This window comes from Colletotrichum navitas, assembly GCF_030913465.1.
Source record: "Colletotrichum navitas strain CBS 125086 chromosome Unknown LY79scaffold_2, whole genome shotgun sequence".
Lineage (NCBI taxonomy): Eukaryota > Fungi > Ascomycota > Sordariomycetes > Glomerellales > Glomerellaceae > Colletotrichum > Colletotrichum navitas.
In genome coordinates this window covers 191,629-216,742 of record NW_026850548.1, presented here as the reverse complement: position 1 = coordinate 216,742, position 25,114 = coordinate 191,629, and the positions used below count along the sequence as shown (strand labels likewise).

Here is a 25,114-nt window from a genome sequence, read left to right as displayed (position 1 = left end):
TGCTCTTACGCCTATCATTCAAAAACAGGTTCTTGTTTGAAACGTATCTATGTTTTCTGAAAAGTCCAAAGAAATTTTTTGTTACAACATACAGAATCATTGACTCTTGGCAGCTTTCTAAATGGCAATGTCCAGTTCAGTTCACGGCAGGGGGAGGTTGTTGGCCAGGGAGAGGAATGCTCTGGGGGTGAGCGGTGAACATGCCCTCGGGGTCGTACACAGTCTTGAGCCGTTGGAGCTTGGCGTAGTTCTTGCCGTACAACCGCTCGCTCCATTGGTCAACGGTAAGGGCGGTGTCACGATAGTTGACAAAGCCGCGCAGAGGCACACCCTCAGCCGCCAGCTGCTCCCTGAAGGGCTCGAGGCCGTTCTGCAAGTAGGAGAGGCCGTCGGCGGGGAACTTTGTGAGACCGGCCGCGAGGCGGCCCTCCCAGCGTATGAGCCACAAGCTGTTGGCGTGGGCGAAGGCGGTGTCCCCGTCCGAAAGGGACTTGGCGGGCTTCCCGCCCCAGAGGTCGATGAAGCCGAATTTTGTGAGGTCGGTGCGGTTGAAGGCCAGAGTGGTGAATTCGTAGAGAGCGGTGGCAAGCGTCTTGGTAAAGGGCTGGTCCTCGCGAAGGACGAGGGCCTGGAGGTAGAAGCTACGGGGAGGGTAAGCGTCGACGGGGACGTCGATGGATGGGGTGGCGACGTTCTCGACTGCCCAAAAGTCTTGAACGGTGCGGGTGAGCTGGGTGCCGCTCGGGAGCTTGTCGACGAGGGGCTTGAGCAGCGTGTCAAAGTCGTCGGGGTTGCCCCAATAGAAGCCAGAGCCGGTGTAGGGAGGGGCTGTCAGAGACCAGCGCATAGTCAGCTCATCAGGCCACCGGCCGGCGAGGTAGTGGTCCTGGATGGCGAGGAGGGCATCAACGCCGGCTCCGGGGGAGCTGTCGGTGAGGGTGATGGTGTAGTTGATGGCCTGCTGGTACGTTGGCTTCCAGGTCTTGGTGGTCAGATTGAGGATGATCCCGTACGAGCTGCCGGCACCCTGAAGAGCCCAGAAGAGATCGGGGTTCTCCGTGCGGGATGTCTTCACGACAGTACCGTTATATAGCATGTACGTGGCGCCCTCGAGGTAATCCATCGGGGTTCCGAGCATGCGGGACAGCGAGCCGAACCCGCCACCGATGGAGGACCCGACGAGGCCAACCATGTTGGCGCGGACGTGGGGGAACCGGGCACCGTGGGTTTTCCAGAGCCAACTAACGACAGGGCTCACGAGAGCACCGCCGCCATAGGTGAGCAAGCCAGTCGACTCGTCATAGCTGACCTCCTGGAAGTTGGTCATGTTGATGGTAAGGCCGGCGTTGGGGAGGCTGTACGAGCCATAGCAGTGGCCTCCATCACGGGCGGCGACGAGGACCTTGGCCTCCCTGGCGCAGGCAAGGGCGGCGGCGACCTCGTCAGCGGTCCTTGGCCAGGCGACACCAGCCGGGGTGGGGGTGATACGGCGTTGCCATGAACGTATGTCGTCGGGAAATGATGCGTTGGTCCCGGGAAAAGACGTGATGAGGCCGGCTGACTCGAGGCAAGTCTCCAGATCTTGGGCATGGGCGAACGCAGCAAGCGTGGCTATCGCGAAGGCAACGATAGCGGAAAGGCGGCCCATGATCGGAGTAGCGTTGACGTAGTGAAAGACTGAGGTTTTAGCTGACGAGTTTGGGAGAGAGGTCACCCAGGGCCTCTCGACCCAAGCAGGGAGAATACTCCTTTTAATATATCAAGTCGATTGTCATTGTAGCCTTTGATCATATAAATCTGTTTTCTTTTGTTATGAAAAGAACTCGGCCGCCCCAATCGTGTCATTCCGGAGCACGCGGAGAGAAATCAGCTAGCAGAAACCTTATAAGGTAGTATCCAATTACACATTCAGCCAGCGCTGCACGCCGAATCAGGGATGTACTAAGCTGGCAGTTTTGAAAACTGCTACTTATTGTAGCTAAAGCCGTCCATTGAAATGAGTGCCAAGAGAGCTAGTCAATGCAACCTATTCTTGAGGAGAACCCTTAGCGAAAGTCAAAATTGTTATCTTGTGGAGCTTACTTACTGTCTAGCGAGGTGAATATCTCATCACCAGTGTCATTGAGATCAGCCGAGTCGATTGGTGGGTTAAGGAAACATTAGCTTTTGCTTAGGATGTCCTTGATAGGTGATATGTGATCCTCCGCCAATCACAACAGCAGCACCCATAAGGTTACTGGCCATTGGGTTGTATAGTGTAGTGGTTATCACTCCAGATTTTGATTACATCAAGATTTCTGGTAACCCCGGTTCGAACCCGGGTACGACCTTGACTTTTGCTTTTTCTTTGTCTACTTACTTACGACTGTTAAACCAGGCTTTTACTAATGTTAGGCTTATTTTTTTACCCTAGCACGATTTGAGTGTAATTTATCCACCTGGCTTATTTCACTGCCGCTAGGTAGTTGCTACGTAATAGGGTTAATGTGAGATGACAAAAGCGGATCCGTAATTGCCACTACGCAATTACGGCCTATATCACGACAAAATACTTTAAATGCTCTGACGCTGGAAGCAAGAGTGAACAAACTGGGCTAATAATTTATTTGCATCCCCTGATTCCACGTGGAGTAAGTGGAAGGATAATGCACTTTGGTCCGCAAGATTAACCTCCGGGTTGTTTTGTTAAAATTCCATTCAGCTGCTGTTCAGCTGCTGTGGAAAGCATCATTAACGCTCCTCACTTAACCGGGCAAATATGTGCATTAGGACTCTGTACCAATGCCTCCTTGCGTAAATCATGATAGCCAAATGGCGTTTAGTTGAGACGCAAAGTCTCTCGGTCCGGCTCTAGGGCACGTTCTAATAGAGACTCAGGTTCCACGTCTATCTAACTCCAAGGTCCGCCTGGGTATACTAGTAAAGACTCTATCAACAAGCTTTTTAAACCTATGAACACGACGAATGCTGACGTTAAATACAACCTTAGCCTCGGTTTGTAGTTTTCCTCTGGTTTCCTACACTTGAAAGTCTACAGCTACCGGCTGTCTAAGTTGTAGACGCTTCAGCGTTTAGCATTGAGTAGATCTCATGTGCACTGCCCTAGCATCGAGGACCTCCATGGATGTTTCCTCTATAATTCCTAAAAGGAAGTGACTGTATTCTAGTGGCTCTGTGCTGATCTTCTGAGTGATGACGAGTACTAAGGCTTTGATCATAACAGTGAGGCAGCCTTTGGCTAAGGCGTTTGACTTTTACCTGGCCATTAACCAACGCGAGGTGTAGGGGGATATTCCTGGCTCTTCTTCTAGAAACAAACCTGACGACGAGATATTGGTTCCGTCTGCGCGTACCTTGTCTGCCGCGGTGGGGAACGTGCCGGCGCGGTTTACCTCAAAGGGATAATAGTGCCGCTAGACATTCAGCACTTTGCTCCCACAGAGCCGTTCGCCAAAGAGCTGACGATCAATAATGGGAGTTTCAAGAAGCAGAGCGGAAACTGTCCACGCCGATACCCAAAGGGGGCGGGGGGGCTATTTTGATACGTCTTAGAGGGTTCCCGAGCTACTGCGAAGGATATTGGTGGGGAACTCGGGAGCATGCTGCTTTTTCCTTTCCCGGGATTAATGAGTCGTGGCTTTGGAACGAGTCAACTTGCGATAATTACAGAAATCGTCCAAGGGAGGCATATAATTGAATGAGTTATGGGTGGGAGAATTGACGAGTTGGGAACTTACAGTTCACTTTGACGGACGCGAAGGTATCAGTTGCCGGTCAGAGCGCCGCATCGTAATTAATCCTGCATTTTCCCCTCGTTGATGGCCCCCGCAACTCAAGGATGCCTCAAGTTCAAAGTGTGCTTCCGATATATTTCATAAACTCACATTCCCTTCCTATTTCTGTTGTGGTAGGTTCACCTAGCCACGATATCCCCGCGCCAATAACCTAGCAATTCCAAATTGGGCCACACCATCCATGGTGCTGGGAATAATGTAAACTTGTTTTTCGTTTTTCATAGTCGCACGAGCCATGTGGGGGGACATTGTCAGTGAAGTTGTGCCCACAACGCAGCTTCGCGAACTGGTATCACTCGTCGGCACGGCCACATTAGTCGCGAACCCCTCTCAATAACAAATGATAACCAAGACCTATCGCGTTCGACCTTGACAAGCATCCAGCACTTCGCGTTTGGTTTCTGCGACGCCGTCCGCCGGAGGATCCCTGTCTCGATTCTCGTGCACTGTCCACCCAACACCCCCTTCGCGCGGGATCGTACATCTTCCCGCTCGACATTTACGCATCCCATCCCTCGTGCGCTGGTAAAGTACGGAATGATGTGCCGCCAATGCAAATCACGTCGAGACCCAACAGGCGCCGAAAGCCCGGATCCGAATGTAACAGGCTCTTGGTTCGGGGAAAGATGGATTTGTCAAGACAGCGATACCACACATGCTGTAGCTTTACCTGCGGAGACAACGTTTGGAAATATGCACGTCTTAGCGGGGGGTAGCAGCTAAGAGAACCTCGTCGAGGGGCCCGGAACTGGAGATGTCACTGAGAACCACAGGCCTTAACAAGAGTTTCTTTTAACCTTAAATACAACGATGCGCCGTTAGGAGTTGTCTCATAACGCGGCCAGGCAGTCGGGCGTACCATGTCTTTGCTGTGCAGCAGCCGGCACCCCCCGTTGCTGCGTGTTGCTTTTGCGTCCCATCATTTCCTAGTGATCTGGCTTCGCAGCCTCATTCACTCTCGAGAATGACAATATTCAAGTCATCTAAGTCTCCACTGCAACCGGAAATCGACATCGAGAAGGCTCGTTCGCCAAGCTACCTCGATCGCCTCCAGCGTGGCCTCGGCTTCCTCGGCCTGGCAACGGTCGGCGGCGGGACGGCGCTCGTCCTCGGCATCCTGGGATTCCTCCTCTTCCTATGGACGGCCGAAGGCCCAGATGACGGAAGAGGCGCGGCTGTCCTTTGGAGATGGATCATGCTCCGCCAGTATGTCACGCAAGCCATCACCTTGTTGACGGTCCTCCTACGCGTTGCCATCACCGCACAAGCCTCTATCTACACCAGTCTCATCGCAGGTGTTGTACTAGAGAGACATGGGGTCCCCCTCTCCCGAGTCGCCGAGATGTCTATTATCCGATGTATCAACGACGGGCCCCTGAGGTTGTCATGGCTGCTCGTCACATCAGCACGGAAGTCGTACATACAGGCTGGGCTGGTCATGCTGCTGCTCCTCACCACCGTTACTATTCAGTTCTCTTCAACATTCCTTGTTTCCGACTTGGGCGTCTCCTCCCTCATTGGGGGCGCGACGAACACGACTCTCCAAGCATACATGAGTACCGAAGTGATCTCGCTGAACCGCCAAATGAACAATTGGCCCCTCCGGCCGGCGTCTTACATGCCTTTTGGCGAGGCCCCCTCAGAAGCGGATGCACAGCCGAACCAGTTCGGTGTCAGCGACACCAAAGCTGTCCGTAGAACGTTCCTCCCCGTCCCGAGCGCGAAACTGTCTACACTCCGCCAGTACAACGGTGGCACATATGGCTTCGAATCGCGCTTCGTATGCATGCGCCCTTCAGTCTCTGCTGCCCTCTCGGTCCGCATGCCACCGCCGTTTTCAGACACGGTACCCTTTTTCCTACAAGTGAATGGCAACTTGTCCTACGGCACCATGTTCCGCGAAGCGGGCTTGCCGCTGCCACCAAACTGCGAAGATGGGAGCTGCTTTCCTTCCAGCTTCAATTGCTCCATACCGCAGTTCCAGTTTGCCCAGGCACAGGCGAGACAGGGTCTCGCAGACAGCCTGTGCGTCCCGAACGGCACCAACGCGCGGCCCAGCGCGCAGAACTATACAATCTCCGACGAGCCCGTGACCGCCTACTCCCAGGTGTTCCTCTTCTTCAGGAATAACGGCACGCATGACCTATGGCGAGCTCCCGGCAGCCGATTCCTCGTGGGCAATTTCGGGCTTAGCAACATCTCGGCAACCACCAACGGCGAATGGATCACATGGGAGCGAGCAATAGGCGGACGCACACCAGAGGGAGAAAGGCTCGAAAAGGGCGTGCTGAGGCTAGACATGTCGATCTGTTTCCAACAGCTGGCTTTCAACTATGCCGAAGCCGAGCTCTCGAGCGAGAAGGACCTGGGCGGAGCACAAGTCTCGTGGAACGCAGAGGCGATGACGTGGAACACCACAGGGGTGCAACGGCTCATGGGCATCGGGTCTTATATCAACACAACCGCGGCGGACCGTGGCATCTTTTCGGTCGTATCGACCAGGAACCCGCGCCACCTTAACGCGACGCAGTACCTCACAAACAAGCTCATCAACGACTTATACAACTCCCCGCGCACCAACAACATTTCCATCTTCATGGACCCCCAAGGGAGCGGCATATCCGACGTCAAGCCGCACGTCGAGTACCAGGCCATCTTCGCCGACATCCTCATCGCGACCAACCGTCCCGGCGTCGCGATGCAGTCGACGCTGACGGCCCTGTCGGGGTCCATCATCCAAGAGGCCATGCCGCAGTTCGACGTCGGGGATAACGCGACCATGACCCCGTCGGAGCGGGTGCTGACGCCCCAGGGCTTCCGGGGGCTGCTCATCGTCTTTGGCGTCGTGGCGCTGAACATGGCGTGCGGCCTGGCGGTGGTGCTGGTGTTCATGGTGCAGAGCCGGCATTCCAGCCAGGGGAACTACTGGCAGGCCGTCGCGCAGGTTGTTTCCGACGAGACGGCGTGGATCTTGGAGGGTGCAACGAGTTCGAGCGATGGGCATATCGCGGATGAACTGAGATGTGCGGACAATTTTGTTCTCATTAGCCAGTCTGAGAGAAGCGGCAGGGTCCGAGTGATTCTCAAGGAATGACAGAAGCAAAAAAATGTCCCCTTTGTCTTCCTTAACGATCATTATGATGAAAATGCTTTCCAGTGTCACGTTCCCTCATTGTGACTCGTTTTAAGAAATTTCCTCGCTGACCTTGCATGGTTCGGCTTTGGCGTAGTGGCATGCAGTCTATCGGGGCTTCGATTCTCGCGGCAGGGTCGGAAGACAAATGGTACCTGCGGTAGCCGTAATCCATGTCACGATATACTACTAGTAGTGTATGAAGAAGCCATAATCAGCTTACTCCGTTCTCTTGATTGTATCTAGACAACAGCAAACGAGAAAGTCGATTCAGAAGACGCGCCCCCTCGGCAGGCTAAATATTGCCCACACCCAAGCACTATAGACCAAATCTCAGCTAAGAAGCCTGTAGTGAACATAGTTACTCTATAAGAGAAAAGGAGCTTGACATCTGTAGTTGACGCATAGCCATGGATAATCATCTAGCTTAATAAATGTTTTCGATATGTTGTTTTATGTAGTCTTCAGATAGCTATATGCAATTAAACTACAAATATTGTGATACATGTACCCCCGGCCTGGTTCCATCTACTAGGTGGGGGATTTCAAAGTTGGGTGATCTACTCAGACTACTTGATAGCCCCAAACAGCCTGGAGTTATTGCTGGGCTGTGGCTTGCCGTGCCGGCGACAACGACTCTGTTATACCGTACCTCAAATACACCACAAGTTTATCCAAAGACCAGGGGGTTACCGCATTTCACGGGATGATGTCGGAAGTGTCCGGGTTGCTCACCCGCACTTCGGCGCTGACTGGAACCGGAATACGGCCAACGATACGCGGGGCTGACCGGGCACCGGTTCCGGGGGGTCTTGAGTCTTGATCTTAATCAAGAACCTGAACATAACACTATCGCTATCACACTGGCTGATCTAGAACGCTGTGCGGTCAACCCCGTGTCAGATTCGTGCGGCACAAGTCACCTTCCATTCGGCTGGCTAAAGTATCTGCAGTCAGACTCCTAATCCCCGGTCCAATAGTTTGTCGTGGGTCAACCTTAACGAGACTGCCCCTCATAGATTGACTAAACGACGAGATATAAAGACATGGTAGGCTTGGCAATCTCAGTGAGAGCACACTAGCAGGGCGAACCTGGATACCGAGGATGGTCACACCGCCAATGCCGGGCATCTACATAGCCAGGAAGAGCTATCAGGCCTGGCCATCTCCGTCCATCACCGTGGCCATTTCTCCATAAACGCGGACCGTCATGCAGAATCACTCCAATTATCCCGTAAGCATCGCTTCCTTCTCCTAGGCAGCAGGTGGTGGAGCAAGAGGCCTCCATGCCTGGATCGGCGGTTCAAACCTCATCATCGGTCGCATTCCAGGAGGACCATGCCTGTTGAGAGGCCAAACACTTGCATCCACAAGGGATAAGTACTGGGGCTTCTGCGCAGAAATTACGCAAGCCGAGAAGCACATCGGCTCACCCTTCCGAACCTCGGCCTGGCGTGGTTTTTCCCGGCGCTCACCCGCCTCCTCGCCGCCGCCGCCGCCGTGGGTCAGGCCCACCCGTGCCGGAGACAACATTTATGCATCCGTCATCACGGCGGCGGCGTCCTCGACCGGGTTCTTCCTGGCCTGCACGTCCGTGTGGCGGTCGGCGTCGGCATGCTCGCAGTTGAGCGGCGTGACGCTCACGTACGGCGATAACACGATGAGAATTGGGTTCAAGCGAGTTTCTTTGGTCTACGACGTATCCTCCCCTTCCACGATGGCTTCCGAGAACTATGTTAGGGAGGGTGCTTCAGTGAAGGTTCATGACCGACAATTCTTTCAGGTCCGATTCCTATGACTCGGCCAACGCGCAGTCCGTGCTCGCCAGCTCCGAGTCGGCGGCGTGGTTCACGGCGATCACCGTCGTCGACGGCTACGACAAGCTTAAGAGCGCTAAGGCAAGGACCTCGGCTGCAACCTCGACCGACCCGGCATCGGCGGCGGCGGCGGCGGCGGCGGTTGCCGGCGGTTTGGTGGCGCTGTGTCTGTGATTGCGATCCTTTGAGTCATGTTATTTATGTGTGACGAGAGATCACAACTTGGGCGCCCTAGATGATATCGACTGAGCTCAGTGAGGGGAGAACGGTTGGGTAATGGCAAGCGACGCAATCCAAGAGGCCATGGGAACTAGGCCCGCAATGCTATTGATGGATGCCGGATTCGTTCAATGATCCAATCCGTCCACGCGAGCCCGTGCTTCGTGCCCCTGGGGGAGTTCGTTGCTTCTTCCAAAGGGGCTATATGCGGTTCGTACAGCTTTCCTGCGCCTGACTAGCGTCTCCAGATAGCCGTTATTCACATGGACGACGGGAACGCGGAATCGAGATATTATTCTCTCTCCTCGGCCCCAGAGATACATCCTGTATGGTCCTCAGAGAAATGGGGGCGACGGGCTTCCGTTTCAGACCCCCCCCTGGTCGAGGTTGACCGAACCTCTCTCTCTCTTGGTTGGTACCCAGTGGCCGCGACCAAGCATTACCCACAGCAGCGGCTACATAGCTGGTGCTTATTTCGTTAGCGTACTGTCGCGAAAGTATGTTCGGGATGATACGCCGTAGTGCCCCTCAACTCCGCAACTGAGCTCCCTTTCCTACCTGTCGGTAGCGATGGGCGCTTATTACCGGACGAGAGCAATGCTTATGTCCGTTGCTCGAGAAGTGGGCGGCCGGTCGCCTTCAGAAGGGTTCGTTTCTGTACAGACACTATAATGGGTAGTTTATGCCGTGCACATCTGCCGCACCACGTTGGGAGAGTTCAGTGAGAGTCAAAGCGACACTTGTCAGCCAATGTCAAAAGAAGTGCCACACTGGGTACGGACGAAAAGAGATGGGGATGGGCTTGTAATTGCAAGAACCCCTGCGAGAAAGAGAGAGAGGAGACTGCACAAATGGGCACCTGATATTGGTTGGCTTTCGTTATGGTGTTTGGGATCGCCATAGGATCACCGACTCAGGAACACTAGGGCACATCATCGTCTGCATCGGCCGTGCACCAATCCATTGCAGCGCGCAAGAGTCCTCCCGCCATCCATCGTCATCTCCCTCCTGGGGGGGAGAGAGAGAAGCATGACTGAGGGGCGCCGGTCCACCTTTCTCCTCTCCCACGTCTGAAAGTTAAGCTTGGCAGTAAGACGCAGGGGTTCGTGAAACCGCCAGCGTTGTCGTTGCCCCCCCCGTCATTGATGTGCGCGAGTCTGTTAGGTGCGAAGCCACCCTATCCAGGGGTCAAAAAGTCCATGGTCGAGGTCGAGCACAGAGAGACCCGAAACCCTGGGCCACCACAATACTGACAGCCTGTCAGTGATAGGGAGGCCGGTGATCTTTAACACGCTGACCAGCATGAGGTCTGCTCTCCCGCCGTCCACCTCCTCGCCTCCGTCTCAACCCAGGACCCATCTTGTCCCCTTCTCATCAGTTGTCCACGTATCCGGCTGTCTGCAAGGAGCCACGCGAGCCTCAAAGTCGTAACGCCCCTCCCTGTCGCCCTCTGACAGTTTGGTTCGTTGGCTGGCTTCCTGATCCGGCCGTGCTCCCGCACTTGCAACGCCTTGGCAGCTTCATCCCATCCATGCCGTGGGAGCTCCAACCTGGGCCTCGTGGCCCTTAGAGAGTGAGAATACACACGCAAGGCTGTATATTCGCAAGGGGGGCGTCTCAATTGATCGGCTCGCGGCCCCATGTCATCCCATGTTGGACAGCGTCTATTGGAGCATGTAATCCTGGCTATATTTTGGCTATCGTGAAAGGATTGGCAGATCGTCCGAAATAGTGTATAAAGATCACTCTCGATCTACCTCTTGGTTCCGTTTCTTCTCCTCTCTCCTTGTCACGCCCTCACAATCATTACAGCCTTCGTTTCATTCCTTCTCTTCTAACAAGCAGCTGCGCTGTCTTATCTCTTCCAAAGCGACTTGATCACTCTTTTCGTTTCTTCATCCGGGCCAGTGTCCCTCCTTTCGTGTCCGCATCATCGACTACTTCTTTCCACGCCTTCAAAAACAACCACCCCTACCCAGACCGCCAACATGAAGTTCTCTCTCGTCGCCGTCGGCTTCGCCACCCTCGCTGCCGCCGCGCCCCTTGCCGCCCGTCAGAACAACGTCTTCTCCACCCAGACCTACGACGAGCTCTCCATCAGCGGCGGCGTCGCCGGCAATGCGAAGCAGGAGGCCCTCCAGAAGCTCTCCGGCCTCCCCACCGACCTGACCAAGGTCAGCAAGGCCGACCTCGACTTCCTCAACAGCGTCAACCAGATCGCCAACGACGCCGAGACGGAGGCCTTCAACCCCGCCATCGAGGCCGCCACCGGCACTGCGGCCGACGCTCTTCAGGTTCGTGGCGCCCGTGCTTCCCGAGACGCTTTTCCATTCGAAGCGGTTGGCTAACTCGATCCACAACAAAAAACAAACAGTGCGGCAAGATCAAGAACAAGGTCCTCAAGCTCACCGCCACCGTGTTGAAGCTGCAGGCTCAGGAGGCCCAGGGCAGCGACGTCGCCTCCAAGCTGGCCACCGAGCAGAAGAAGCTCGACAACAACATCAAACTGGACACGGCCGAGGCTGGTAACGCCTGCACCGCCCTCAAGTTTGACGCCACCACGAAATAATTTGTCTATTGCGCCGCAATCAAGACGGAGGGTATATGGAGTAAGTCACTCCCGCAGCTCCTGGCTGGGAAAAGGGCTTTTCTAGGGGTTTTTTTTGAGAAAAGAAAAAAAGAGGGGGAAGGGGTCGATTATAAGATATTCACGAGAGAAAAAGATGCTGCGTGCCGGCTCGCATGATCCGACCAAGTGCTGGCCGTTATAATTATTGGGGAAGTACGGATATGGGTACGAATTAGCACACTCTAATAACCTAAGAGAAGAGAGAAGGAAAACACCGTTTGAAAGAGTTCTTATTTGCTCAGCCTGCTATGCTATTGCGAAGCGTACCGGTGTCTTTGCGCTCAAGACGGCTACCCCAGTGTGCACCACGCCATGCTATGATCGACAACTTGCAGTATGATGTCTTGCATGGATGCACCCCCGTGCAAATAAACAGCGCGCTTGTTATGTATAACGGTTCCATTAAGCCGAAGTTTTAATAGATTGGATCAAGAGAGGCTATTCGATGTCGGCTCAGTATGCTTCGGGATAAAAAGTTCTGATATCCAGTCGATGTACTTGTTCCAAAGTCCATCTACGTAAGCTGGTTAACCACAGACCATCTTCGTAACACCACTTTTCATGTAAACACATGATGCTGCCTGTCAAAGCTTCGATGTGGCTGAGAAGAAAGGCGATAGTAGGCTAAACCACCGGTTGAAGCGAGTGAGAGCAATGTACAAGATAATGACTTGTGTGACAACGCTCTGCGTCAATGCCCTTGGTTTTCACTCCGGTCACACCAAGTACTCTGTACGCCATCCTGGAGAACCTTTGTCCCGTTCATGTTTGGCTATGTCTTGGGGATCGTCGGGGTCATGTCGGCTCTGCCAAAGTTTGGGTGAGTTGGCGCGGTAGCTTTTACTCTCTCTCTGCCGTGTCACTCTCAGGCCTGTCCAACGTCATGTTTTTGCGCATCTACTAGGGACAGAAAGCTCGCTATAGACTATATGGCAAAGGCCATGTCGCGGTACACAGTGGGATGGTCTGAAGGGGCGGGGAGGTGGAAAGTTCCGAGTTCCACCACGGACTCATAACGCGGTGCGGTCATGTTCTTATATCCAAAGCCGGGATTTGTCGGGCCTGAGAACCAAAGCCGCTGCGCCAATATGCGCTTCTAGTGTTGTAGCTTTCTTTTCAGCGGAGCCAGGATCGAATTTCCTTCATGCATAAACATTGCAAATTGTTGAACACTCTCTCAGGCGCGTTACCCCGAAATAAGACAGTCATCCCGGAGATCGGAACAATAACTCTGCGGCCCAGGCAGCATCGTTACGGACCACTCCCGGCAGCTCTCTCTGCTCGCATCTCCGGCCGTATGCATTCCCTTTTCTTGACGGACCCAATGCCAGCCCAGCATCCACTTGTCGTTGGCTCCTGGACTCGATTCGTCCTTGACGTTACATAGTAAATAGCCTGCAAGGCCGTGCGCATGGCCTTGATCGCATCCACTTATATCCGTACTCCAGCCTGAAACCATGCCTCTGAGAGGGTTTTTCGGCACACAAATAAGAAACCCACACACGAAAAACCCGGGATAGGCCGGGGCTTGATAACCTGTCCGGAAGCCTGCCGAACCCAACAGCATCCTCTCGGCTCGCAAAAGAGCTCATCCCCGATGGCACAATTGGCTAGCGCGTCAGACTGTTAATCTGGAGGTTGGTGGTTCGAGCCCACCTCGGGGAGGAACAAGTGGTTAAATCCCACCGAGGAATCACTTTTGATATTTTTCACTTTTCTTTTTCCTCCTCATGTCAACGACTCGGGGTAACTGAGTCTCTACGGAGTAGTCTTATTCCTTTTTTAGTTTGATGACCCTGCTCCCTGGCCATGGTGCTTGTTGCCACTCAACTTGTACTAACTGACGCCATCTATCCCTCTCTCGGTTGCATCAACGCTGGGGTAAACATGACACCATATCATTCAGCCGATACCGCTTGGGTTCCATCGCGACATACTTGTCCAGACGAACTTGCACTAGTCGCTGTCGCATGCTAATCTACCACAGCAGTTTAGTAGTAATAATTGTCCACGGCAGCAGTTGATCTAATCTGACCTGACCGCTTCTTTGCCTTTTGCGGGAGGCCGTCAAGGCCCAATCATCTCAACCTGCTTGCCACATGGAGGCACTAAGACATGTGGTGGAGCTAGTGTCGTCACTTAGGAGGGGAGGATCTCGAGCCTCCCGATGCCTCCAGCCGTCAGGGCATATCGCCCTAGAATATACCTACATCGTACGTGGTCCCTCCATCGCTTTGTTGCATTATTGGTTGCGTTCGCAGCAGCCCGCGCTACTCTCCCTTCCACCTGTTCAGAGCTTTGGCACTTCCACGACATGAATCATGAGGTTGCACGCATCCGGTCCCCCTTGACAACAACAGCTCACGGTAAGTGAGACAGACCCTCTGGCGCGCGCCTCCTCGCACGCCCATGTGCGGACAAAGCCCAATTCAACCTGTACGACAATGGGCATTCCACGACTCAACGAGGGAAAAAAGGAAAAGAAAAAAAAAAAGTCTGGAGCTGGTCGGGGGAAAAGGGAAGGGGGTTGTTATGCCGCGGGGAGGTGTGGGCTCTATTATACGGGGGCGATCCTTACTCGCAACCCCAATCTAGGTCACGCCCTGCGATTCGGTTTCCGCGTTGGGTAAGATGCTCGTCGAGGATCCATCTGATAACGGGTTTATTTTATTTTATTTCTTTATTTCCTTATTTCTTTTGCGCTTCGGCTTCGGACACACGCCTGTCGTACCGGTCATGGACCCACGGCGCCTCTCGAAACGCCGTCATCATAAAGCTTTTTTTTATTTTTTTCTTTGTAGCTATGAGTGGAATTCAATGAAGGGCGGCCTGGCACTGGACAGGCGGGCGTGCGGAATTCTAATAGCCCGCATCCGTCTCCGTTGCCTCCCTGGCACGCCCGAGCTTCGATGTTATAAGACTCTTCCCGTCTTCCGGAGAGCGGGCAAAGTTTCTGAATCGTCGAGTTGACGTCATTTGCATCCAAACCTCTCGCCGGAGAGAAAGAGACAGCTCAATCAAGACCATTTATGATGTTGAGCACGGCCCTGCCAGGTCGGACTCTTGGCGGCGGCGGCGGCGGCGACGGGGCTTTCGGCACGAATCTCATCTCGCCGTCCCACGCTCTCCTGGTCGCCGCGGCATGCCTCCTATTCTACGGCCTCTACAGGTGGGCTCTGCCCAAACCGATCCCCGGCATCCCTCACAACGCGGCGGCAGCGAAGCACATCCTGGGAGACGTCCCCTCGCTGCTGGAAGGCATCGGCCGTACCGGCGAGTTCAACCTCTGGCTCCTCGAGCAGGCGTCCAAGCTGGGGTCGCCGCTCTTCCAGGTCCTGATCCGCCCGCTGGGCAAGCCGATCGTGGTCCTCGCCGACTTCCGCGAGGCCCAGGACATGCTCATGCGGCGCAAGGACTTTGACCGGTCCTCCCTCGTCGCCGACCTGCTCGAGGGCGCCGGCCCCAAGCACCACATCATCATGAAGACGGGGCCCGAGTGGAAGCAGCACCGCCGGCTCCTGCAGGACCTCATGTCGCCGCAGTTCCTCAACGAGGTGGCCGCGCCGACCGTCTACGCCGGCGTCATGCGCCTCATCAAGCTGTGGAACGACAAGGCGAGCATCGCCGACGGCCGGCCCTTCTCCGCCGAGACGGACATCTACTACGGCGCCCTCGACGCCGTCATGGCCTTTGTCTTTGGCGGCGGCTTCCCCAGTAGCGCCATCCGCCCGACGATAGAACTCGTCGAGGGGCTGGCCGACGACGACGTCGCGCGTCTCCGGCAGCGGGCGGACGACGGCAGCGGGCCCGTGGGCTTCCCTGAAGGGGAGTGCGACGAGACTCTCCAGGCGACGCTCGACGTGGCCACCTCGATCCAGCAGCTGCAGGGCTCGCCGATCCCTCGGATCAAGTGGTGGTTTCTCGAGAAGCTGCCCGCCATGCGCCGGACCTTCCGCATCAAGCAGGCGTACGTACGTGAGGAGATCGCCAAGGCGCTCAGGAGGCTGCACGAGGTTGGCAACGAGGAGTCCAAGGCCCTCTCGGCGGTGGAGCTCGTCGTGCTGCGGGAGAGGAGGATGGCGGAGAACGAGGGCCGACAGCCCGACTTTTTCTCCGAGACGATGATTGACGAGGTAGGGCGGACCTCCCTTCGGTATACTCCAAGATAGGTCATGTGCTGACGTTTTTTCGTTACTCAAAAGGTCTTTGGCGTCGTCGTCGCGGGCCACGACACCACGAGCACGACCATGTGCTGGGGCGTCAAGCTCCTGGCCGACCACCCCGGGACGCAGACGAGGCTGCGCTCCGCCCTCCGGTCCGCGCTCCCGGAGGCGATGGCCGAGAACCGCAGCCCGACCGTGCGGGAGATCTCGGGGACCAGGATCCCCTACCTCGACGCCGCCATGGAAGAGATCCTCCGCTGCGGCGGCGCCGCGCCGCTGCTCGACCGCGAGGCCATCTGCGACACGGAGCTGCTGGGCCGCCGCATCCCCAAGGGCACCGTGGTCATGTGCCTGAGCCGGGGGCCCAGTGTGCTGAAGCCGGCGCTGCCGGTCGACGAGGCGGCGCGCAGCGAGAGCAGCCGGGCCGCCAAGGGGCGGGCGTGGGACGACGCCGATATTTCGCAGTTCAGGCCGGAGCGGTGGCTCGTCGAGCCGCCGGCCGGGTCCGCTGCCGGCGCCGTCGCCGAGTTCGACCAGCAGGCCGGGCCCCAGCTCGCGTTCGGTCTGGGAACCCGCGGCTGCTTCGGGCGGAGGCTGGCGTATCTGGAGCTGAGGATCATCTTGACCCTGATCGTGTGGAATTTCGAGCTGCTCCCTTGCCCGGAAGAGTTGTCCGGGTACGGGGCCCGGGAGGGTTTGACGTACAAGCCGAAGGACTGTTACGTCCGCCTGTCAGCTCTTGGCGTGAAGGACAAATGAGTGGGAGGCCCGGTGACGGCGGTCATGGGCATCCGAGTGCTGCGAATCTGGTGGGGTTCAATCTTCTTCGTTAGATACTAGATAATTATGACTGCGCCGTCAACTGGCCTCACACGAAGTCGGACCCCCGAGCGGAGAAACATGGCTACTTCCTGTCTCATCATGCACCCCCTAGAATGATGTAGCGAGCGACAAAGACGACTCAGCGGTCAGGGTTGCTCGACTGCCCAGCAACCCAAGTGGAAAACACACCCGCCAACGCTACGAAGAAGGCTCCTGCGGTGTAAGCTACGCCCCAGTCCCCATGTATTACGCGGGCCACAAAGATGATGACGCAGAATGTGACGATACCCCCGACGACGGAGGGGCGAGGAACCACGTTCTGTCTCCCGTAAGGCCACTCTGAGAGACGGAAGCCTGTGAACTCTATCTGCGCCACGCTATGTATGACTTTTCTTTTTCGCGAAGGGATGATGGTCCTGAACGCACCGTTAACGCGACCCCGGCATCTTGCGCACAAAGCACTTACGTGGTGGAATGGTATATCCAGTCCTCCAGTAGAAGGTCATTCCCCCACGCTAAGCTTGGTTCCGCGAGGAACATGGGCCAAGTTGGTATCAATTCCAGCTTTGAGATTTCTTCTAGTCTGTCCCGCTGGTATTGTACCTTGCAATACCAATCGTCGCCCTCGACAATGTCGACAGCATCGTCGCAGAAATGCGAGTGGTTAACGCGGTCACTGCTTGTGTCATGCCAGCATCGGGTCTCAAAATCCTCATCCAACTCTGTAGGCCCTGTAATGTACGACCGAAGCTCGCTCGCCTCTTTTCGAAGCAGCGACAGGCGAGCCGCAACGTCCGCGGGCTCGAAGATTCCCTGGAATGCCTTCGCACGCGTTTCATGCGGGCCGACGATCCGGATCTGTGACGGACGCAATGTAAGCACAAATGACTTCGCGTCGAGCTGGTTTATCGGCCCGTCTGCACTCACAGTCACCAACTCAAGCCTCGCAGGGCTAACCCATGATCTCCAACGCGACACGTACTTCCGTGAGGTATTTTGGATGGCGGTCCACTGGTCCACCGCATCGGCGTTCTCGCCGATGGCCACCGGCACGACCACGGCACTCTCCGGGTCGCCGGTACACATCAGGACGAAGGGGGCCGTGTCGCAGAGGGGTTCGAGCGCTGTTTCGACTCGGTCCCGGCGTTCCTTGGCTTGATTCTTCGGCCGACGAGAGGAAAGCATAAGAATCCTGTCCCGGACCCCCGACTGGAGAAACGGGTTGGTCTCAGTGGCCGACAGGGCGGTCGCAACCGGAGTTGCATTTATCGCGGGTCCCCGGTTGGGGTTTGCCTCTGCGGCCACTCCGGCCTCTAGGTCTCTGACCTCAGAACCCCGACGATGTGCGCGCGGGGGAGTAACGGGCAACGGCGTGGTCGAGCTCATGATTGGCTATCGGTTGCTGACGTTCCTTTTCTGGAAGTGCTAGCTGCGGGATCGCACTCGGTTTGCGACGTGGGCATGGCGAGGCATCTTATCGTGCGGACCGCACCGATCCAGGACGAAGTAATTTGAGAGTCAGCCTAGCAAGGAGCCTTTTCCGCGTTGGAGCGGCTGCATAACCCGAGGGCAGGTTCACACCATCGGTGGTCTCGAGGCTGTGTTATGCAGTCATGCCCACCAGCCTGCTTCGAGGCCGCCATATAGAGCCGATCGTTTCATCAGGCTTGAATCCGGCAGGCTTGGCGGGATGTCGCGGTGCTGAAAGGTAAATATGGGCGTTAAGTTTACAGGCGACGTACGTCCAATTGGCTTCACAAGGAGGGGGGCGGAGGGGCGAGGGCATGGATAGAAGGTTGTTCTCGTGGTTCTTTTTTTACATTTACTGCATTACCATGTTACAGCTAGACAAACAATTACTGCCGAGGTTGGCGCGCACCCGGGTCAAAGTGCCGATTCGAGGCAAGGACTTATAAAGCCTCGTTCGACAACGGGTGGGAGCAGGCAGTGTGCTTCCCCGATATATACCCTGTGCTCTGGACCCATGCGGGGGGGGCACGAACGACGCCGGCGAGACGACGCAGCATGCAATGCGTCGACATGACATGGCCCTCTTCCAGGGGCAAGACGAAGGTCTGTCCGGTCCTTTCGGATCGGTGGCCATACCGAGGCGTCGTGCCGATACGCCGCCGAGGCTCGGACAGGTACTGCCCAGCCACTTTCAGCGGTCGCGAAGACAAGGGAGTGGACAACGACATTGATCGATGACGATGCCTGCATGCATACAGGGCCTGTCGGGAAGATACGTTTAGGGTTTTTGACGATTAGGACACTGCCCCGCCCGATCAGCATGCACAAGCTTTAAAGTGGTAGTGTAGACCCCATCCAGGTCGGTATGCTGCAGCGTTCCGGACTGAAGCAAGCGGCGGCGCGAGGCCCATTGTCCCATGGCCTCAGTGGTGTACGCTTGGGGCTTCGGGACAATGCCGGCCGTCCTCGCCATGGCCGACTGCAGCGGCATGGCTTGGTGAGGGGTTCGCGTGTCTTGGTGGCTTGTCTCGCTAACTCGGCATGATGCGTCCGACGTCTCGTTTCCTGGACGGGATGAACCAGGGCCGACCGAGCGAGACAGGCGGGGCGAGGCGGGTTAGGAGACGCGCGAGTGTTCCACCGACGTTCCGACCACATGTTCCGGAAGACGAAAAACAGATCATACAAAAAAACCGTTGAGTCGTCGAGCCCCACGGGGATGAACGGATGACAGAAAATTTGGGCATGGTCAATGGTCCCATCGTCAGCATAATCATCATCATCGGTGGTCAAGCACGCGGAAGATGGACGTGTTTTTGACGAAGCATTCCTCGTCCTGGGGTCTGCACCCAAGGGCTATCTTTGTCTTGCGCTCGTCGGCGCTGCCACCTTGCATGTCGGCGATGATTCGGGCGGCGGCATTGCAGGACATTTCGTGGGGGGAGAGGGTCGACAGATGCTGGTGTTGGTGTTGGTGTTGGTGTGGTTGCTGGTGGTGTGGTTGTTGGTGACGGTGCGGTTCGGCAGGGCGTGGGGGCGTCTGGCTCGTGCGGTCGTAGGAATGCGGGCTCCGCGAGGACTCAGACGAGGTGCTGGAATGCTGTGCGGGTGGCTGGGTTGAGGAGCGGTTGAGACTAGCGTCGGCGAGGACGGCAAGCCTGTCGAGGGCAGAACTCTGCTGGACGTCGGGGGTGGGCGTCAGCGTGAGCACCGGCGGCAGCAGGGCGTCGCCGTATTTTCTCTTCTTGGAGGCAGCGGCAGCGGCAGTAGCGGCGTCGGCGTCGTCGGCGGCGGCAGCGTGGTCGGGGTGGAAGGTCTTGCCAAAGTGCTCCTGCAGGGGCGGCAACTGCGTGGGCGAGGGCTCGAGGACGACGGGCCCGTTGAGGATGGGGGCGAGGGTGGTGTTGATGGAGACGGCGGACGAGCTCTTGGGGTCGTCGTCAAAGGAGCGCAGGTAGGCGTCGACCTGGTCGCTGGAGACGCCGCGACTCGCAAGCAGGGCGCGCAGGCGCGAGTTCTCGATGGCGACGTCGCGGGCGGCCTTTTGCATCTGCAGCGAGGCCTCGATGCCGCGCTTCTCGTACTCCTGGACTTTGCGCTGCAGCTCGTCGACGAACTCTTTATGACGGGCGCGAGAGCGTCGCTGGTTGTCGCGGATGCGGATCGCGTTGGCGGATTTGTCGGTTTGGAGCTGTTGCTCGAGTAGGAAGTCAGCAAAAGGGAAGCGGAAGAGGAACGAATGCTTTCAATGCACACGGATATGTTTGCTTGGTTAGATTTGACTGATTGATTGATCGATATCGATCGGTTCGGATGTGATTGGGAAGTCAATGGCTAGATGACTGGCATGTCACTCCAACCAGACAATAAAGAAACAAGGAAGAGAAGATAAAGAAGCTTGGGTAAAAAAATAAAAAATAAAAATAAAATAAAAACCTCCGTCATGGGACGCGTACGCGGACTAGAGAACACGCCCATTGATTCACTCACCCGACCTCGTTTGGCCTTTTTAGCCTGAGGGCCAAAAAGATCCTGATAATCTTGCTCCGACGACATTGTGAAGACCGTTGGCCGCCTGTTCCATCCGAAGATCCCGGGAGGATATGGACGCCGCGTCGTACATTCGGTGAGCGGTGAGAGGCAGGCAGGTTGATCAAGACCTGCCGTGCGGTGCGGTGTTTGGATGATGAGATAGAAACGGGGAGGGGGAGGAAGGGTAGCCTTTTTTTTCCTTTTCTTTCTTTTTTTTCCTTTTGTTTTTATTTATGTTGGTGGTTGGTCAGTGTCGGTGACAAACACGACAGTGAAAATAAAAAAATAAAAAAAAAGTCGAGTTATGGGCCCACTTTCCCTCCACCGACGTGTGGAACCACCTGCCATGATAGAGGTACGTACCCTTTACCGGCACATGACTCATCAAAATCAAGACCCTCTAATCAGCCAATGAGAAGCTATGGAACTACATCCGGGTGGGGCTCTAATTGGAAAAGCTGAAGCAGAGACATTCTAGTGTATAATGTCTCTCTTCCCCCCGACTTCAGAAACCATGCTTTCGTTTCCCAGCCCTGGTTCTCCCTTTTTTTGTCCATCATTGAGACAGATCCCTTGGTTTGGGAATAGAATGTCATGAGAGCAAAATGCCCCCCCCCGTTGGCCTCTCTGTCACTGTCGCGCTGGTTGGACGGAACCCCTCGGAGCTACCACCGTCCAATCGCAAATAGCCCACCGTGTCTTGGAGTTGGAGCGCGCGTAAGCACGTTGGCGTCATTGATATACCTCTCTCTATCCGGAGCTCGGATACTGCGTATGTCAGGTGTACTAAGTAGCGTACTGCCCAGCACGCGGTGGATGTGATGTGACACACACACAGTACGGTCCTTTCCCGTGTAAAACTTTTCCGTCTTTTGGACTGTCACTGGCCGCAGCTCCGCTCGCTTGAATGTCACTGGAAACGTGCTGGTCAATTTGGGTGTGTGTGCCCTCTTTCCGATACACTACACATAGTACCCAGGTCGACCTCGGCCCACAAGATACGGATCCATGGCCGCCGCTTACGGAAAGGCATCCCCACCGCCCTGCACGCGATGTATGTGTGTGTGTGTGTGTCTGCAAGGATTCATCCTTTGCCGAGTCCGAGTTAACCATCGCGTCTCCCTTTTGTCCTGTCCTGAACTGGTGGAACCGCAACATGCCTCGACACAGACCTCTTCCCTCGTTGGCTGCCATGGCAATTTCATCACTACATCTTTTTAACGGGCGCGTACTGTGCCACACATATCAATGCTACGGACCTTGCATACACTCGCTCACTCTATGGCTGGACGGACCACAGAAACTCCCGCCTGGGTTGATGGTACAGGTACCATTCGTAACCGGCCGAGAGTCATGGAGAGTGACCAGGACGTATGTCATCCATCCCGTTCAGCATGTGTAACCCAGCTCGCATCCTCTTTCTTCTCCGAGCTGCATGCTTCTGCGCCCTTGAACCTTCGTCTTTCCCACTTTCCTCAAATCGTCCCTCGGCCGCGATAGTGCGAATGCCGTCTTGCCTGTCTCAGCGCCACCTCGGACCTTGCGTTGTACACCAACTAATACCATCACTGAATTCCAGAACCTTGCTTTCTCCCAAGTATTGAGGCTCTCGCGTGGCGGACAGGCAAGGGAGTACGCCAATAACGAAACCGACGTTTGAAGCTCGCGTTCTGGGTCTTGCGGCCATTCAACTTGATTTAGGCTGGGGTCAGGTGTTATAATCAGGCCATATCTGTGTCGATCTTGGGCGAGAGCGCCAGAAAATGATTGGCCATGTCAACATCGCCGCCGCCCTTCAAGTATGTGAATCAATAGTACACAGCATTGGCTTGCTGTGATTGGTGGTTTTGACAGCGATACGCTTCCTCGATGGCCACGCCACAGGACATGCTGCTTAAAACCATATGCCGGGTGTCGATTCACCCGCCGCTTGAGCATGCTGTAAGATAGCATTGTCTTCCTCGGCTATGATGTTTTATGCGCAATATCTCGTTAAAGGACTCCACGCGAGGGGAGGGCAATCGTTTTCTTTGACTTGTTTGCGAGAGACCACCCGAGCAATAGTCAGCACTCGCTATTTATTATTAACAGAACGACGCCCTAAAGACCCGAAATAGAGAGAGGTGTTTCACAACGGTTGAACATCAGGCAAACATTGAAATCCATTGAAGAATGCCTCGGGTTCTGCGGGCTTATGATGCCATCAGCATCGAGGAGCTAGCCGGGTGCATCTCTTTCTTGTACCCCTTACAGCCTGAAAGGCTGGGTCCGGAAACGAAGGTTACGTAAACAAGTATACAAGATGAAGCTGTCCAAGATGGCTTGCAGTATAGCACTGTGTGATCAGCCGCAGCGTCTGGTTATCTAAGAGTAAAGTAGTGTCATGATACACTTATTTGATCACAGAAAGTCATAGGAAAACGGCTTGCCTATCTACGTTCTAGACTGCCTGATCTGGCTTGTAGATATGTGTCTCTATGGTGGATCCAGGCGGTAGGTACAGATTAATAGATGTTCCTGCTCCGTTCGAATCCCCACCAGGCTACTCGATGTGGTAAATTCATTGTAACAAGTAGTTATCCCATTAACAATCTACATATGAACTGGAGAATCAATAGTGTTGCGATGTTGACCATAGCCGGTAACTATCGGAGATATTGTCTTAACTCCGACGACCAACTGCCGGCTAATTCTCGGCTATTGGACGACTGGATCCACCGAGAATTCGCGGCAATTAACTGGCTGCTCAACCAGCCAGCCCACGATAGTTAGTTACCCTTCTTTTCTTTACGCATAATAGAGATCAACAGTTACCCCTAATATTCGTTAATAGCCACCGATACGTACGGTTAACTGTATTACCTACCTGTTTAAAACCAACAGATAGAAATATCTATCCTAAGTAGTCTGTGCGGGTGGTACGCCACATTTGGAACGGCCGCCACTGGTACTAGCCACACGACACTATTCCAGCTTCACGGCACATGACTTTAGAATCAATACCTTTTGGCTTACCAAGAAAAATTCGGCATTGGAGATACCGAGCTCCAAGTCGATAGCTTGGAGCTTTGGAGCAATTACGCTACTGACCCCTCAGATAACGAGTCTACGGGGACTTGAAAGCAAGCACATCGCCATCATCCGGGCGACACGAAAATTCATTCCTGGGCTAGGAACTGAGAAGAACTACCGGAACACGATCTGAAAGTGACAATGGAATGAAAGCTCATCGTAAATACCAACTGTAACATGCACGTGTTGTTAGTTTGTTCAGCCGTCATCAACACTTCTTCGAACCAGCCGTAAAAGTGGTCAAGATGCGGCTCTGATGTTTAGTGCCGCCTTCACTAACACGAACATCAGTGGTGAAGCAATGCCATTCCATCATTGTGATCGCATCATCATGATATCAATTCGCCGGTACATCAATAACTTTCCATGATAGAGAGCCTAGGCAAACTCAGAGAGACTGGGGTCCTTCGCTAAGGCCGAGCGTCAGGGCGAGATGGCCGGTGAGTCACGGACGCACGATGCTCTCCCGGTATTTTCTGATGCCATCATCATCAAGTATAATGACTAATTGGGTTCTTCCTCACTATGTCGATTGACGATCAGAATGCCGTTGATTCGTGGTTTAAAGTGGTGTAAGCTAAATATCTATGGCGTCCAAGAACTTGTCGTTAGTTCTCAGGGCTTGCAACGGAATTGACGAGCAGTTGCATAAGGCAAAGTAGATTATGTGCTCATCGGAGTCGACAGGCATGTCTATACCAAATACAGAGCGATCGATTATAACCAAGTATCACCTGGGAACCCATGGCAGTAAGTACATTCTGCCAACTTAATAAATCTTCTCATAAATATCGAGCAAACTACATCCGACCATGCACAACTTCCATCACCTACGCTTAACTTGAAATTAATTCAGTGCGTTTGATCATACTACATAGTGCAAATATAAGATATACGCTCATGTGTGCCATTCTCTGAGCAAAAGCAGCGGCCACATATAACTCAACGGCTACGTGAGCGTGCCTGTTACAAGCAAGCCACTCTGATACGACGAACGCAGTCAAGATGTTCCAATGAGTCCTTTTTTCTTTTTCATTTTGCATGAAACATATCTGGGCGGATTGAGAATACCTAAGAGGTTGAAAGTAGACCAGGAGTTCCTGGCACGGCACTGGGAACTGTCACCGCAGAGTCGTTTGAAAGTCAGTCACGGCAATGGCATATATTTCAATAACTGAAACTTCAAATAGAAAACTAGCCAGTTGAGACGGCTGGAGTTGATTCGAGGTCAAATTGACACGTCAATATGTCATCGCTGCCCAGACTTGGTCGGTGTGCCATCCGTCCAAGCTCGGTTGGGTAAAGAGGTCGATTCGGACTCTACAGGTCAGTACAGCTTGCCAACAGTGGCATCATCGTCACTGCGGTTCAAAGATTTGTTCTGTATCATTACATGATAGGCATGGACAGCAGTGGTTTGCCCGCGATTTCTCGATCGTGACTGAATCAAGGTACTCTATAAT

The 25,114-nt window shown here is 54.7% G+C and overlaps 7 protein-coding genes and 2 non-coding genes across 9 annotated transcripts; 6 read left to right on the top strand and 3 right to left on the bottom strand.

Moving 5' to 3' along the window:
* Window positions 1-33: 33 nt before the first annotated feature.
* Window positions 34-2,121, bottom strand: LY79DRAFT_138630 (glucooligosaccharide oxidase-like protein). Its single transcript, XM_060550934.1, has 2 exons — window positions 2,087-2,121; window positions 34-2,031 (listed from the first exon to the last, which is right to left on the bottom strand). The coding sequence occupies exon 2, from the start codon at window positions 1,646-1,648 to the stop codon at window positions 137-139; it is 1,512 nt and encodes a 503-aa protein (XP_060419931.1). The 5' UTR covers window positions 1,649-2,031; window positions 2,087-2,121; the 3' UTR covers window positions 34-136.
* Window positions 2,122-2,246: 125 nt separating this feature from the next.
* LY79DRAFT_t26 lies at window positions 2,247-2,330 on the top strand. Its single transcript has one exon. It is a non-coding gene; the product is annotated as a tRNA-Gln (tRNA).
* A 2,428-nt stretch (window positions 2,331-4,758) lies between these two features.
* LY79DRAFT_621962 (uncharacterized protein) lies at window positions 4,759-6,888 on the top strand (the record flags this gene model as incomplete). The annotated part of the gene is made up of 1 exon (XM_060562065.1): window positions 4,759-6,888. One exon carries the CDS (start codon window positions 4,759-4,761, stop codon window positions 6,886-6,888), a length of 2,130 nt encoding a protein of 709 aa, XP_060419930.1.
* Window positions 6,889-8,137: 1,249 nt separating this feature from the next.
* Window positions 8,138-8,884, top strand: LY79DRAFT_683344 (uncharacterized protein; the record flags this gene model as incomplete). The annotated part of the gene is made up of 2 exons (XM_060564610.1): window positions 8,138-8,161; window positions 8,186-8,884. 2 exons carry the CDS (start codon window positions 8,138-8,140, stop codon window positions 8,723-8,725), a joined length of 564 nt encoding a protein of 187 aa, XP_060419929.1. The 3' UTR covers window positions 8,726-8,884.
* A 2,067-nt stretch (window positions 8,885-10,951) lies between these two features.
* LY79DRAFT_504361 (uncharacterized protein) lies at window positions 10,952-11,532 on the top strand (the record flags this gene model as incomplete). Its single annotated transcript, XM_060553502.1, has 2 exons — window positions 10,952-11,257; window positions 11,338-11,532. 2 exons carry the CDS (start codon window positions 10,952-10,954, stop codon window positions 11,530-11,532), a joined length of 501 nt encoding a protein of 166 aa, XP_060419928.1.
* Window positions 11,533-13,183: 1,651 nt separating this feature from the next.
* Window positions 13,184-13,257, top strand: LY79DRAFT_t27. Its single transcript has one exon. It is a non-coding gene; the product is annotated as a tRNA-Asn (tRNA).
* Window positions 13,258-14,122: 865 nt separating this feature from the next.
* LY79DRAFT_534816 (cytochrome P450) lies at window positions 14,123-16,601 on the top strand. The gene is made up of 2 exons (XM_060556464.1): window positions 14,123-15,725; window positions 15,795-16,601. The coding sequence occupies exons 1-2, from the start codon at window positions 14,622-14,624 to the stop codon at window positions 16,512-16,514; spliced, it is 1,824 nt and encodes a 607-aa protein (XP_060419927.1). The 5' UTR covers window positions 14,123-14,621; the 3' UTR covers window positions 16,515-16,601.
* Window positions 16,546-18,349, bottom strand: LY79DRAFT_138569 (uncharacterized protein). Its single transcript, XM_060550933.1, has 3 exons — window positions 17,505-18,349; window positions 17,044-17,435; window positions 16,546-16,993 (listed from the first exon to the last, which is right to left on the bottom strand). The coding sequence occupies exons 1-3, from the start codon at window positions 17,961-17,963 to the stop codon at window positions 16,717-16,719; spliced, it is 1,128 nt and encodes a 375-aa protein (XP_060419926.1). The 5' UTR covers window positions 17,964-18,349; the 3' UTR covers window positions 16,546-16,716.
* Window positions 18,350-19,286: 937 nt separating this feature from the next.
* On the bottom strand, window positions 19,287-20,838 carry LY79DRAFT_138566 (uncharacterized protein). The gene is made up of 2 exons (XM_060550932.1): window positions 20,538-20,838; window positions 19,287-20,238 (listed from the first exon to the last, which is right to left on the bottom strand). Exons 1-2 carry the CDS (start codon window positions 20,601-20,603, stop codon window positions 19,327-19,329), a joined length of 978 nt encoding a protein of 325 aa, XP_060419925.1. The 5' UTR covers window positions 20,604-20,838; the 3' UTR covers window positions 19,287-19,326.
* Between the last annotated feature and the right edge of the window lie 4,276 nt (window positions 20,839-25,114).